Source organism: Chiroxiphia lanceolata, chromosome 4 (assembly GCF_009829145.1).
Source record: "Chiroxiphia lanceolata isolate bChiLan1 chromosome 4, bChiLan1.pri, whole genome shotgun sequence".
NCBI classification, from domain to species: domain Eukaryota; kingdom Metazoa; phylum Chordata; class Aves; order Passeriformes; family Pipridae; genus Chiroxiphia; species Chiroxiphia lanceolata.
The window spans coordinates 46165152-46178795 of record NC_045640.1 but is presented as its reverse complement, the minus strand read 5'-3'; the positions used below and the strand labels follow the sequence as shown (position 1 = coordinate 46178795).

The 13644-nt window shown below is 40.4% G+C and overlaps 1 protein-coding gene across 5 annotated transcripts in view; it reads right to left on the bottom strand.

Annotated features, from left to right (window-relative positions):
- SH3D19 (SH3 domain containing 19) overlaps positions 1-13644 on the bottom strand; it is an 86669-nt gene that overhangs the window by 39814 nt on the left and 33211 nt on the right. For 4 of the 5 annotated variants that reach the window (XM_032686170.1, XM_032686172.1, XM_032686175.1 and 1 more), the window contains one exon: positions 1989-2029. The exons of the other annotated variant lie outside the window; for it this stretch is intronic. In XM_032686170.1, coding sequence (XP_032542061.1) covers positions 1989-2029 — 41 coding nt within the window. The remainder of the gene's footprint in view (positions 1-1988; positions 2030-13644) is intronic. 5 annotated transcript variants of the gene reach the window in all.

Sequence of the window (13644 nt, the reverse complement as noted above, 5' to 3'; positions counted from 1 at the left end):
AAGCCACAGCCTCAGAGTGCATACAAGCTGTTACACGTCCTTCATTCAGCCACATATTTGCTTAGGACAGAATGAGAATAGAACAAGCCTACAGGTTATTTCAACATTTTAGAGTAAGAGACTTGCTTCCGTAGCCCTGCTCCTTAACAACACCCCGTTCTGGATGAGTGGAGAAGCGAGTGAAAACACTGTTCCCCTTTGTCTCACTGCTGCAGCACTTGGCTTGCCTCTTTTTACTTTCTTTGGCATTCTTGCGCATGTTGCTGCGCTGGCGTCAATGGAAATAGTTTCGCTGATTTCAGTGGGAGCTGGGTTAAGTGGTGTGTCCTGCCCTGAGACTATCATGAAAAATCCCAGGGTAACTTTTTTGAAGAGTTGAGATTAAAAGACTACTCCTGAGCAGATCTCACGTTCACATGCTTGCTTTGTTCAAGTTGTGTTGGGGTCTTTTCTGAATTCTGTGGAAGGATCAAACAACTGAAAATGACACCATCTTTCTGTGCAGAGTTGTAGTCAGGGTGACAAAGGAAAATAAATCCTCCTTCTCTTCAGCCACAAGACAGACTTCTCAATACAAAGTGATATACAGCACTGTCCACAGGTGGGTAAGTTGAAACCCTGTACATACTTACCATGTTTCTTGAAAATTTGAGAATAACAGCCCACAGAAGCTTTGATTAAGAAATAAAGAAAGATTTCTAATTTCTTTAGGGAAATACACTTTTCTAGATAATACCATAGCTTTTCCAGATTAATGTCAAGGGGAGTTAGTAATTATTGTGTCTATTTTAATTTAGGTCAATTCACAGGATTGGTTACTGGTATACAAAGAACTATAGTTTCATATACAATGCCTTGCTATGTGCATGGATTTTTTTTTTCTAGCTTATTATCTGAATAATTCACATGGTACTTATACTTCATCATAGCTATTCACATATTAATATTAATAAGTAAATAGCACATGAGCCACAGCTTCCTGACTAGATTTTTACTTGATTATGCCTCAAGACAAAGTATCATTTGCTACTATATTTTCAAAAACACAGATATCAAATGCCTAATGATCTCCTAGATGGTGTCTCACTTAGGCAAGGTACTGGGGCTTAGGCAGCCTGAATCAATTTCTGACTCCACCACAAAAGGCCCTCTGTGATCTGGTGCTCTCTGTTTTCCAGTTTCCATCCATGGCAGCAACAGCACAGATAAAGTGCTGCATTTTAACTACAGCATCGTGCAGACTTGCTCTGAGTAAAGCTTTCATGATGTCCTTTCACTACCTCCAATTTAATCCATACTAATGAGTCCCTGACTAATAGGTCCAGGAGAAACAGATCAGTAGTACATACACTAATTTATTTTTCCCCATAGCAGAATCCTTAGGGTTGTTTCATTAATATGAAATTGGAGTCCTGGACAGACAGGAAGTAAAAATGAAAAGTGGAAGAAAGAAACAGCATAAAATACTTTGAAAGATGCAGCTGAAGAAATTCTCTGTCTGGAAATATCATGAGCAGGGAAAAAGGAAACAGAGTTAAATGATGAAATCAAGGAAGAAGAGCTTGGACTCTCATTCAAGATTTATAAACAATTTTTTGTTTTCCAAAATAAGCCCATTACATGAGTATAATCCTGTCCCCGGTACAGTCAATGACCAGTTGCTGCAGATTTCTACTAAAATAAAACAATCTTCTGTTTTATCAAGTGAACTAAAAATTGGCATATGTAACCCAAAGCTCTTCAGAGATGGATCACATCTGTGCACAGATGCATTAGGGGACAAATAAGAAAATGTTACTAACTGGAAATAAGGAACAGCCCATCAGCAAAGCAAAAAGATGTCTAAAAACAAGAAGAGAGAGAAAAATTATAGACCCCCAGAGCCTGCTAGCTACTTTGTTTTCACATACAAAGTTAAACAGTTACTAAAAATGAAGATGTATCAAACTTACAATATAGTTTTCAAGAAATAGGAAAAATAGACTTACATCTCTTGATTGCTGCTCTTATGGATGACAAAGGTCCTTGGCTTAATGGAGGAAAAAAAATTATTACAATGTGGTTAATGTCTCAAAGAGGAAACAACTAAGAAACATCATGCAGAAATTCCCCGTATATTTTAAAGGGTCTGCCAAGCTCATTTTTCCCCTACGTTGTTATCGTACAAAAACTTATCCAAAACTCCTCAAGTAAACAACCATACCCAACCCCTTCTAATGAAAACCAGGTTACAGTTTAGCTTCAAGACTCTGGAAAGACAGAAAGCCTATTATTAAATGCATTATTTCTCTCAATTGTGTGTTGAAGTTCACATTCTGTTTTCTGTGGGTGTGTATATTCGCAGATTATAAGCATTTAATGACTCAACATTCTCAGAAATAAATAAAACTTACACAGTCAAGTAAAAACTTACAGCCTCTTTGCTAAATACTTTTAACAATTACTTAACAATTTGTCTTCTCTTTCAGTTGAGATTGCATTTTTCAGTAATAACTTGGTGGGTGGGGTTAGGCAGGAAGACAACATGACCAAAAATTTGTTGATGCACAAGGATAGAAAAATGTTTCCTTTTGCCAACTCATCTGTTTTCTTGGTAACACTAAGGTTTCTGATGCTTCTCTTCAGAATGTCTTATTTAACAGATACAGCAGTCCTTACTATTTTTGCAGGTAAAAATCAAATTTAATTTGGGATTACCACTTTCAGAAACATTGCCAACTTGAAGAATATGGTACCTCCACTTTGTGCAAACCTACAGAGGAGATTAAAAAACCCAAACAAACGCAACAAACAACTAGTTCAGAGAAAAATGGGGTTTTTTCCTCTTTTTTCTTTTCTCTTCTTTTTTTTTTTTTTTTTTACCACAAAGAGGTAAAGAATACTTATTGGTGAGAAACTTCTGGAAGTGCTGAATAGTCTTTTTAAAGGCTGAAAATAAATAGACTATATCTGATTCAAATTAATACAATATTCTAATTACAACACAAAGGTATACTAATCCAGCCTTTTCCAGAAACATTCTACCACCAGCCTTCATCAGCAGTAGAACAGCAGGAATGTTAGTACAGGGAGGGCATTAGCATTTTAACTCTGCTCTTCCTCTGACTGCAGCAGGCAGTGCAGCACACCAGCTCTGTCAGGGCTCAGTTTAGCTCCACATGCACATGATAGCTGCAATTACTCCAGTGGGATGAGGAACAGGGGGATTTGGTGGAGAGAAGAAAGAGACAGTCAAAAAGGATGTGGATGAAAAACGTCCTCCCTCTACAGTCATTCTGGAAACTAATTAAGACTAGAAATGCATGTTGCTCTGATTGAACTGTTTTCTGAAATAGTCTGGCTACTCTAGGATAAACAATGCCTGTTTGTCTGGTTTCAGAAACAGTTCAAATGTGGCTTGGCCCCAATCCACACTGCTAGCAAAGCTGCATTAGAAAACATTTCTATCAGTCATATTTCACTCTGCATTCTCAGCAGAAAAGGGTTCTAATTTTCCTTCAAAGTGTCTCATCATAATAGAGCCTTATCTTTAAGAAACACTTTCAGTTGTGTGTTCCTCACAGATGTACCCCAGACTCCCTTTTTAATTCTTCATATCTCAAATCTCTTGCTTTTGGATGTTCATTTTTGAAGCTTTATTCTTCTGCTTTCATTTCTGTTTATAACTACAATTGTTAAGGTTTTAATTTAATCATATTTAGTATCATACAGGAACGACACTGAAGTCTGGTAACATGAATCTAAAATCTTCTGGAGCAGCAATAACTTTCTATACTCAGAATTCAAGATTTATCTAAGTTTTATAGGCAGAAATTAGAAAATCTATAAAGTGTGCATATTCAAGTATCAGTAAGAATGAAAAGGAACATGTTAAGTTTCGTTCTTCCACTAGTAAAAGCCCTTTGACCCACTGCAATTTGCCTCGGAATCTGATAAGCACTTTCATATACAAGCAAGTATTTTTGGCTAGAAATCATGGGAGTCATCATGCAGACACAAGTTCGAACTTTCCATGTGACATGAGGACCAAAAGGATATAGAAAACATTTTTAAAATCAAAATGCAAAGAACAAAGATGCAAAATCTCTCAGGAAACCAACCTAGTGAAGTTGAAGCATTGGATATATCAAGAGCAAGGCAGTTCAAGTATGCAACTACTTGTGTAATTTAGAACCCAAGATAATATGGTTCTGTTAGAAAATTTATGAGCTCACAGGCAAAACAAGCCATTAACAGACAGCTCTTCTTTTCCACTTTCCATTAACAGGTCACCCATCAACAACCTTTTGGCAAAGCACTACATTTCCTGTCCCAAGGAGAGTTTCATTCACATCTAGCTTACAATTATTTCAACCCTTTAAAAACTTGGAAATGAGAGGGGATGCATTATTTTTTTCCGCATGAAGCCCTGTAAAGGAACTGCAAGCTTCATAACTTTGTTACATATTAAACCCCAGTAACTTAAGTAAGATGCTGTTCTTGAGGCGACCGGTGATTTTGCCCATACCTTATGCTGAGCTAATCCCTTCCTGCTCCACAAGCAACAATTTCTGGACTCCTACCCAGTCTTGCAAAGAGAGAAATGATAAGGTTGCTAATACCCACCTCTGTTCTGCAGGTAATGACATGTTTTCTCTCAAGCCATCCAAATAATTAACATAACCAAATCAAATTTAATTCTCCTATTTGATGAGGTAGGAGCTGCACCAATTACTATACTGCATGGTCCTTGCCTCTTTCCCACCTCCTCCTCCTGTCCATAAGGCACGGCAATGAACCAGAGCACAGAGAAAATCCTCACAAACACACATGCTGAGGAAAAATCTAATCCACATGGGAACAGGATCAGAGTCCTGGTCCCAGTGTGACTCCCCCAACAGACCTGAGGGGACAGTGTGCCAACAACTAGCCCCTGGGGGTGGGAGACAGTAGCTCCTCTGCCGCCCTGCAATGTACACAAGCAAAGTCCAAACTTATGTTGCTGGAAGAAAACAGTGCAGACAGCAGAAGTTTCAGAGCATTTAAGACTCTGATAAACATCAGCTCCAACAACACCACAGTCATATCTAATATGGAACAAGTAAAGATGCAAACTATTCATTCATCTCTATCCCCCCCTCTACAATTTAGCATGCAGGAGAGCAATTCCTCTCACATCTGCACACTTATTCTAGACCTTGCTCACTGTTAATTTAAAGCACAAACTTTGTTTCACTTCCAGCTATGGCAGAAGCTTTGTTGAGCTTCCCCTGCCAGCCCCTCAAAACCCACCTCTGTCTGGTCCTTTGTGCACCCAGACAAACCCAGTCAATAGGTTCAGAGGGGATCTGTAAGCTGCTGTGCCTGCTATGCTGAAAGCAGTTGGGTACTTTAAGTCAGCAGTAATATGAAAAGGGCCCCATGGGTCACCATGTCTGAAAGATAAAGAACACGGAGTGGTGTGTTTGAAGCTGTTAAACACCTACTCCCTCTTCCTTGGTAGGCTTTACTCTGGGTTTCAAGGATGGGTTTTCTAAATATAAACACTTGAGGAAAATGCTTCAAAAGCCTATTTTAGGTCTGTGCATTAGGGAAATAAAATTGCCACAAACTAGACTGGTCAAAGAGCTGTAAACTCTTTTTTTTAGCAGAGTAAGTGCAACTACTGTGCATAAACCAGGGTCTCTCCCTCATTAGGGGCTCTGCTTCAACACTTACTTGACTGAGCAGTGTGTCTCTTCAAACGCAACTCCAGTGCAGCTACAGTATTTCTCAAAGGCCCGCTCCTGCAGGGTGACTCCTGACCCAACACAGCGACTGTGGGAGTATCACTCACCTCGACAGTCCCTGCAGAGCTGAGGAGGGGAGGTGCTGTTTAAGTGGAATAAAGCTCAAATCACACAGGCATCTTTGAGCAAGCAGGCAGGGATTTGTGTCTGCCCAGAGCAGGACAGCTCCCTAAACAAAGAGGCCAGGAGGTTCTGGACTACCTGTTTCCGGAGCAGCAGCATCTCCAGCTCAGCCAAGGGCACCCCACAGACGCATTCCCACCAGCTGGCTGACGGTGAGGCAGCTCTGCTTCTGAGCGCAAACAGGCAGAGGAGTGCTGGACTTTGCCTACCTCTGGAGAGCACAGGCAGGAGTGGCAGGTGACTGCTCCCTTCCTGCCTGTGAGCATAACCACAAACACCTAGGGAAGGTCTCCCCCGGCTATCTACAGTCTTCTGCTCCACAGGCTGTGGTACTGCTTGGGATACAAAAGACTTCCCAAGCTACCATCCTGTCTCAGCATCTCTCCTTCATCTACCTCCATCACTCTCCTAATGGCTTGCACAGGATTCTCAGCAGGAATTGGGCACTCCTCCATATTGCCTGCTCCCTTTATCAGAACCAGGACCTTTGGTTTATTTATCTAAACTGACATAACAATGAATATTCTACAGGAAAACTGATTGCATCGCTTTCAGACATCACTCTAGAAATACACAAAAGCCTGGAGGGAAAAAAAGAGCTAACAAAAAAATAATGAAAAAGAATGTTCACTTGTTCTAAAATATTAATGTTCTGAAGCATCTATTCCAAAGTCTCAAAATTTACCCTTTACGTCAAGTTATATGAACGTTTCATACAGTATCAGTCCTTAGGTTCACATACCCATGTAAAAGTTCAATGTATTTCTAATTATGATGGTTATTGATCCTGTCATACACACACACACACACACACACACACACACACAGAGACAGTAGAAAGAACTAAAATGTTGCTATTTTTAATGTCTTGTGACTTCTTTGAATGTGAGCCAAGAATTTTAAAATAGCTAATGTTGAAATTACTGTGAAGCAAAACACTAGTTTAATAAAAGGCATCATATATTCCTCTCAGTCACTTTAGAAATCATGCCACCTTTATAACAGCCAGTGTACTACAGTGTAACATTTTAAAAACTTATTAGAAGACATTATTCGAAATACAAAATGTTTAAAACGTCACCTAAATGGTTTCACTGCAGACTGAGTCACAGAAAGACGTTAATAATTTTATAGCTAAATTGAGGGTGGTGCAAAAGATCAGATTTATCACCACTTGCAGACCAAAGACAGATCTATTAGTTCAACAAAAAAGCTCCTAAAGAGAGAATAGAAGACTCACAACTATCCCAAATTCATGATGTGGGTGCAGTAGACAGAACTGTATTAATCCTGTGGATTAAATGAATCTACACTGAAAATGTATCCACATGATCAGCCTCTTCAATGCCTCCACTGCAGAGGAGTCCCAGTCCCCCAGCTGATATGTGTAAATTCACTCACATGGCACATGGAGCCCAGGTGCAGTTTCCCCATTAGTGTAAGAGAAGTGGACGCTGCGCAGCCAATAGTCCCACCTGCCCTAAGATCGCCATTTCCACCAGCTTTCTTTTGTTGGTGCTGGCATGGTCACAAGTCTGCTGGATCAGCCATGTGATTTTGTTAACAACAAAGAATCCCATCCCAAATACCCTGATTAGTTTTCAGCCAGACAGGCCAACTGCTCCAGCTGGCTGCAGAGCCACACAAGCATCAGGGTGGCACTGGAGAAGCGATGGGAGCAGACAGGCAGGCCAGCAGCAGTCCTTGGGGTAAGCAGCTCAGCCTCTACTCACAAAAGCAAACCTTAAGTCTATGACTCCGCAGCTAATCTGACAGCAAATCACCAAATGCTGGTTATCTTTCATGTCAGCTGTTCTTCTCATCCTTCAGTATTGGTTTGTTATCGAAAAACTTTCATTTTTTTTTCCTGTTAGTGTTGGTCATCCATATTGGCCCACTAGGAGATCAGACAGGTACTAGAAAAACACAGTTGCCAGCAGCCTGGCACCACAGTGGTCTTTCTGTAAAATCAAGATGCACTTGCATGTTCTCTGCTAAATCATGGGGTATTGTCATGGCCCTGTGGGTACAAGAGGCTAATGAAGATCTAGTCACCTAAGAAATCACATGCTCAATAGTACGGATCTGGTAATCTATGAAATTAAGACTTACCCTCATAACAATTTTACCTCTCCCTTGGGTCCAGCCCCAAAAGCAAGTAATCCTGAACCAGTAATTAAGTCCAGCGACAATTCAATCCTCATCAATATGCTGAGGATGTCTACTTCTGCATCACTTAATGAATGCCGCAACTGCGACTTCCCACTGTCTGGACAAGTGAGGATGTAGTTAAGAAGCAGCTAAAATCCAGCTGCTCTGCTAATTAAAACAGCTCACATTGATCAGCATAGGGAAATCCTTCCAGGCATTGCTCTCTAGCTGTTTCTTCAACCACTTATTACATATTCATGTGCCTGTCACTGTCATACTTGGGGATTGTATTTCAGCAACTGAACCTTCAATTTTAAGGCAGAACACAGGCAGGAAGTCAAAGCAAATCATGGCAGCAGATGATAACATTTCACACTTTGATTCCCACAGCAACCTAGAAGTCATGAGGTTACAACAGCTTCCACACTTAATAACACATCTTAGATCTTAAAGCTGAAACACCTCCCAAATTTTTTGTCAATCTGAGTCACCCAGCTCATGTGCAGCCTGAACTAACTCTCTCCTGATCCAGAGTTACAGATACACCAGCTAGATTTCCATGAGAATTTTCTTTCAGTCAACAACCTGAGCTGAACTGCTCCTTACCCCACAATGGCTGTACAAACACGTGCATTCCAGAAAGGCAAATCCTTAGAGCATGATTCAGGTCATGCTCAGTCTTCATTGTATATTGACTGATTCTAGCTCCCAATAAAATGTACATGACAAGAAGATTTTGGCCTTCCTGGAACAGCTAAAAAGATTCCCTGCTATGCCATCTATCAACATATTTTTAGTCACTGCTGTGATAAGCCTGCTTGTATGTTTTGATTGAAATCAGTAAATAGTATTTATGCTTTAATAACAATTTAACCTTGGTAGTAAATAATTATAGCAGTAGAAAGCACCTATAATTGTAATAATAGCATAATAGCAATGTAGCACTGCAAATGTAAATGCAAGTATTACTGAATTGTCACAGTGATAAGTGACAGGATATTTGGGCCCAGATAGCAGTATATTCAGACACAAAAGTAAGGGTTAAAAAATGTAAGGGAAGAACTGGCTCTTTTAGATACAATAATTTAGCTGTAAACTGCAGCTTCTTCTGATGGAAATTCTTTACCACTAAAAGTCTTATGTAGTTTCTGCATTTGCACATGAGGAAAGATGACAGTGCCCTACTTCTACAGTTAAAGACTACAAATCAGAGCTTATTTCTGAAAAATGGTGCTTTGATTCAATTATTTGCAGTTACATTTCAGTCAGTAAATCAAAGCCCTCTCTAGCCACTGACAGGACATTCTGCTTGCTTCATACCCTTCTGTACATCAAATACAACCTGGTGGCTGAATGAGCTCCATAACCTTTGTAATTGGCATCACAGATGAATAAAACCAGATTTAATAATGAAGGATGGAGCAGGACAAAGGTATAAAGAAAACATGTAGATCTGGATCTACAGGATTCAAGATATCTTTACAGGACTTTAACTATTATGAAGTATGGATATTAGATTTTCTTCAAATAGTTTCTATATTTTACAGAACATATAAGTATAGCATTAAGATTAAAGTTTTGTAAAGGGGAAAAGTGGTATGTTAATGTCTTCATCTGACTAGAAACATTAATAATGATTACTAACAAAACAGATAACATTTGCTTTGCAGCAGTGAGTATCTTAAAACCCTACTGAACCAGTTATCTGCTGATAAGCAAAGAGAAAACAATAGGGGATGGGTGGGGAAAAATCACCCAAAGAAATTAAAAGATGGGTGTATTTGGGCTGGCCTTATGAAAACACAGAGGCTGAGAAGCTTTTGCATAGAAACAAATCAGAGCACGGCTCCAGAGAAGAACAAGGAGAAACTAAAGGGTGTTGACTGCAAGGGCGAGAATTCAGCAGGACCCAGAGGATGCAGATGCTGGGGGTGAGGAATCCAGCAGAGAAAGCTCAGGTGCTTGCAAGTATACAGACTTCAAAGACATCAGAGCAGTAATCAGACTGAAGGAACAAGGCATAGGTGTTTCTTATTTTGCCTAGATCTGTTTGTTTCCTGTGTAAAAACAATCTGTAAAATACAGGCCTGTTCGCTTCAATTCTTGTGCATCCTTTAAGGAGGAAACTAGAGTATAAGGAAGGAGTTCCTGGGGAACCTTAAGGCATCTAAAACCTGAGACAGTAGTCTCACTTCCCAGGAACAGTACCAAGTAGTTTCTACACTCAGCAGCTGAAATAGTATCTGGATCCTGTCTAATCAGAGATTAACAGCACATGATCAAGCACTGTAATACAAAAGCCAGCCATTTGAGAAGTACCTAAAATGTAAAGTTCAACCTAACCCATAGAACTGGGATTACGAGAAGTGTTCAGTGATCTCAGTGCCAAAAAAGCAGTTGAGCACCTTTGAGAACTTCAAAGTTCGACAACTGCAAATGCTGAGCTCTTTGACAAGTCCATTCCATAGGCTTTCTATGCTCCTTTAGTCTAATTCAACTTCTTCATAGGTCAGCCAAGTCAAATAAGCAGCAGGAAATGTGCTGGAGGTTAAGCTTTAGTTGAGTGAGGAAACAAAAGAAATTCTCTCATTGTTTTAATTAAAGATGCGTGTTGAGAGCAAGGGCATTTCTTGTGAAGGGACAGTCTACAAGACAGAAATAATAATACATATGCATCAAACATAGTGAAGTCTTAATTCAGTGTTTAAAATGAGAAACAAAAAACCAAAAACCCCTCCACACTGTAAATGTGAACCAACAGCCAAAAGATGTGCTTAAGAATACTCCAAGGTCATCTGTATAAAGAAACATATTGGTTTCAAACTGGCCATTTATACTTATAAATAAATCATGTAACAAGCAGCAGAAATGCTAATTTTCAACCCTCCCACATTAAAGCCTCACAAAACTAAAACTATCTTCATGTGTGATTGCATCTTGTTCCAATGTACAGCTGACTCACCCGGTTACACCCTATAGTACATGACACCCATGAACTTATAACAGTGGCCCTTACAGAATGCACAGTGGACAGAAATTGTGAAATAAAATCTCATAACCACACCCTTCACTGGACCTGTCTTTCCAGAAAGTGGCCTGCATGCAGCTCACTCAGAGAAATGGCACGTTTGCCTATACACTCTTCCCCTGCCCTTCCTGAAATGCTTCCTTTTCTTCTATACCACAGATATTGACAGAGCTTTTGGATACAAAATACAGAAAATGATTCACCAGAAACTTGCACTACACAACAACAAACCATACATTCATATATCTGTAGGTCTGCAATGTTAACCTCTGAGTTTAAATATGACCTTAAACTTCAGTCCCTTTTAGACAATCACAATGATCCAGCAATGCTGAGATTAAGCTCAACCATTCCTGAAGATATGCATCAAAGATTATATTTCAAGTCTTTTAATTCTGATTGTACAAGGATCTTGGTAAGGTATAGTCTATAGGTGAAGTTAATACCTTTGCTAGCCCAAGCTGGGGAAAAGCAACCAACTTTACACATACTCTAATTCTTTTGCAAGGGTGAAATAGAAGCATCAACCAAGAGAGCAACCAACTTTACACATACTCTAATTCTTTTGCAAGGGTGAAATAGAAGCATCAACCAAGAGCTCTGTCGATTTTTAGGAGTGATTTTAAAACCACACCTGCAAAACCTGCATCTATCCCACACTGCAAAACCCTGACAGGTGGGAAGAGCACTGAATTTGCTGTAAGAACACTCAGCATACCTACCTCAGCAACCGAGAGAAGGTCTTTAACCTCTTGGGACACTTCTCCAGTGAAACAGATGTCATCTTTGAAGAAGTCACCAAGCAAACGTACTACAAGACAAAAGGAACTTCCTCCACCCTCAGTCATATATCCTGGCTGTCTTACAACATCATAGACCTCAAATTATATGGCAAATCAGTAAATACTGCAGCCTCTAATGGATGATTATAGCTTGGAAAAAATAATCACTATCATCACCTTTTGCCACTCAACTACATTTAGCTTCAGAAACAAAACACCTTGTGGAACAGATTGAACCAGACCTTGCTGGAGCAACAGCCATAAGAAATACCTTGCTGAAACATTACACAGTCACAGAAATCATTGCCCCTCCCTCACTTGTATCCCTCAAACACATGGCTCTATCACATGCTCCTCCATGCACTTCAATCAATACACCATATGTCATCAGGTAAATTAGGCAGAGGAAATTAAAGAGCCACACTAGAGGTGCTAAAAGTATATATGAATTCCAAAAAACCTAAAGAAAACCCATTGTTGCCTAATAAATACAAAACATCACCTCTCTCAGAGGCCACAAGCCACACAAATCTGGGCGCTGAGAGAATGCATGGATACTTTCCAGTGAATGCTCGTTTCTTCCTTATCTTCCTCATTAGGCTTCTACTTCATACAAAAGCAGAGACAGAATAAGAATACTGGAATAGGCGAACTTTTGGTCTGCTCCAGAAAGGCCATTTTATACCCTCAGGTGTCTTTCAGGACAACTTGTCAGACAGGCCCAACAGGCAGACAGGATGCATGACATCGAGGACTCCCTGCCCTCTCTCCACCTGGCTGAACACTGCAACTTAGGGGATAGGGGGCAATGTCAACAAGTTCCTGTCCAGCATAGTAGGCACATCTCCTCTGTGACTGCTCCCCCTTCCCAGATGTCCTCACACAACAGGTATGAGGCTCTGCAAGTGGAACCAAACAGTAAAAAGGACAATGGTTCATCTAGCATGGAGGTGTTGTCGAAGTGAAGTCAGCCTATGCTCTGTGACAAAACTGCTTCCATAAAGAGAAAAAGATGGGTCATTGTCATAGGAAACTCCCTTCTGAAGGGAACAGAAGGCTCCTTATGCAGACTGGACCCATTTCTTAGTCTGTTGCCTCTCTGGGCCTAGGTTAAAGATGTGAAGAGAAAGCTTCACACCCTAAATACCACCCTTGGATTATTATCCATTATTGATTTTTTAAATAGGTAGGGATGAAGTTGCAACTGAGGGCAATAAAGAGAGACTTCAGGGCTTTCAGATGACTGGTTAAGGGATCAGAAGACCAAGTAGTGCTCTCCTCTATCCTTCCTGTTGCAAGAAATGATGAGGGAAGAAATGGGAAGAGCCAGCAAATCAATACCTGGCTCTGAACCTGGTGTCACCAGCAGAATTTTGTGGATTTTGATTATGGGTTGGTCTACACGATACCCAGCCTGCTGGTGACAGATGAGGTACACCTGTCTCAAAGGGGGAAAGGGATCTTCACACAGGAGGTGTTAGCAGGGCTCACTAAGAGAGCTTTAACCTAGACTTGAAGGAGGAAACTGATAAAACCGGTTCACTAGAAATAAGCTCATCAGTGTTTGAGGGACGGTGTGCTAACAAGGTCCTTCAGTCTGGCTTGTCAGTGGAGGTAGGAGATGGAGATCCATGCAGCAGCAAAGATGAAAGGGTTATTGATGCGTCAGAAAGCATGGAAGCATCTGAGAAACTCAGGGCTTCTCCTCCTCAAAAGTCCACCTGTACTGCTGAGGCTGCACCTCGAGTCCTGTGTCCAGTTTTGGGCCTCTCATTACAAGACAGATATTGAC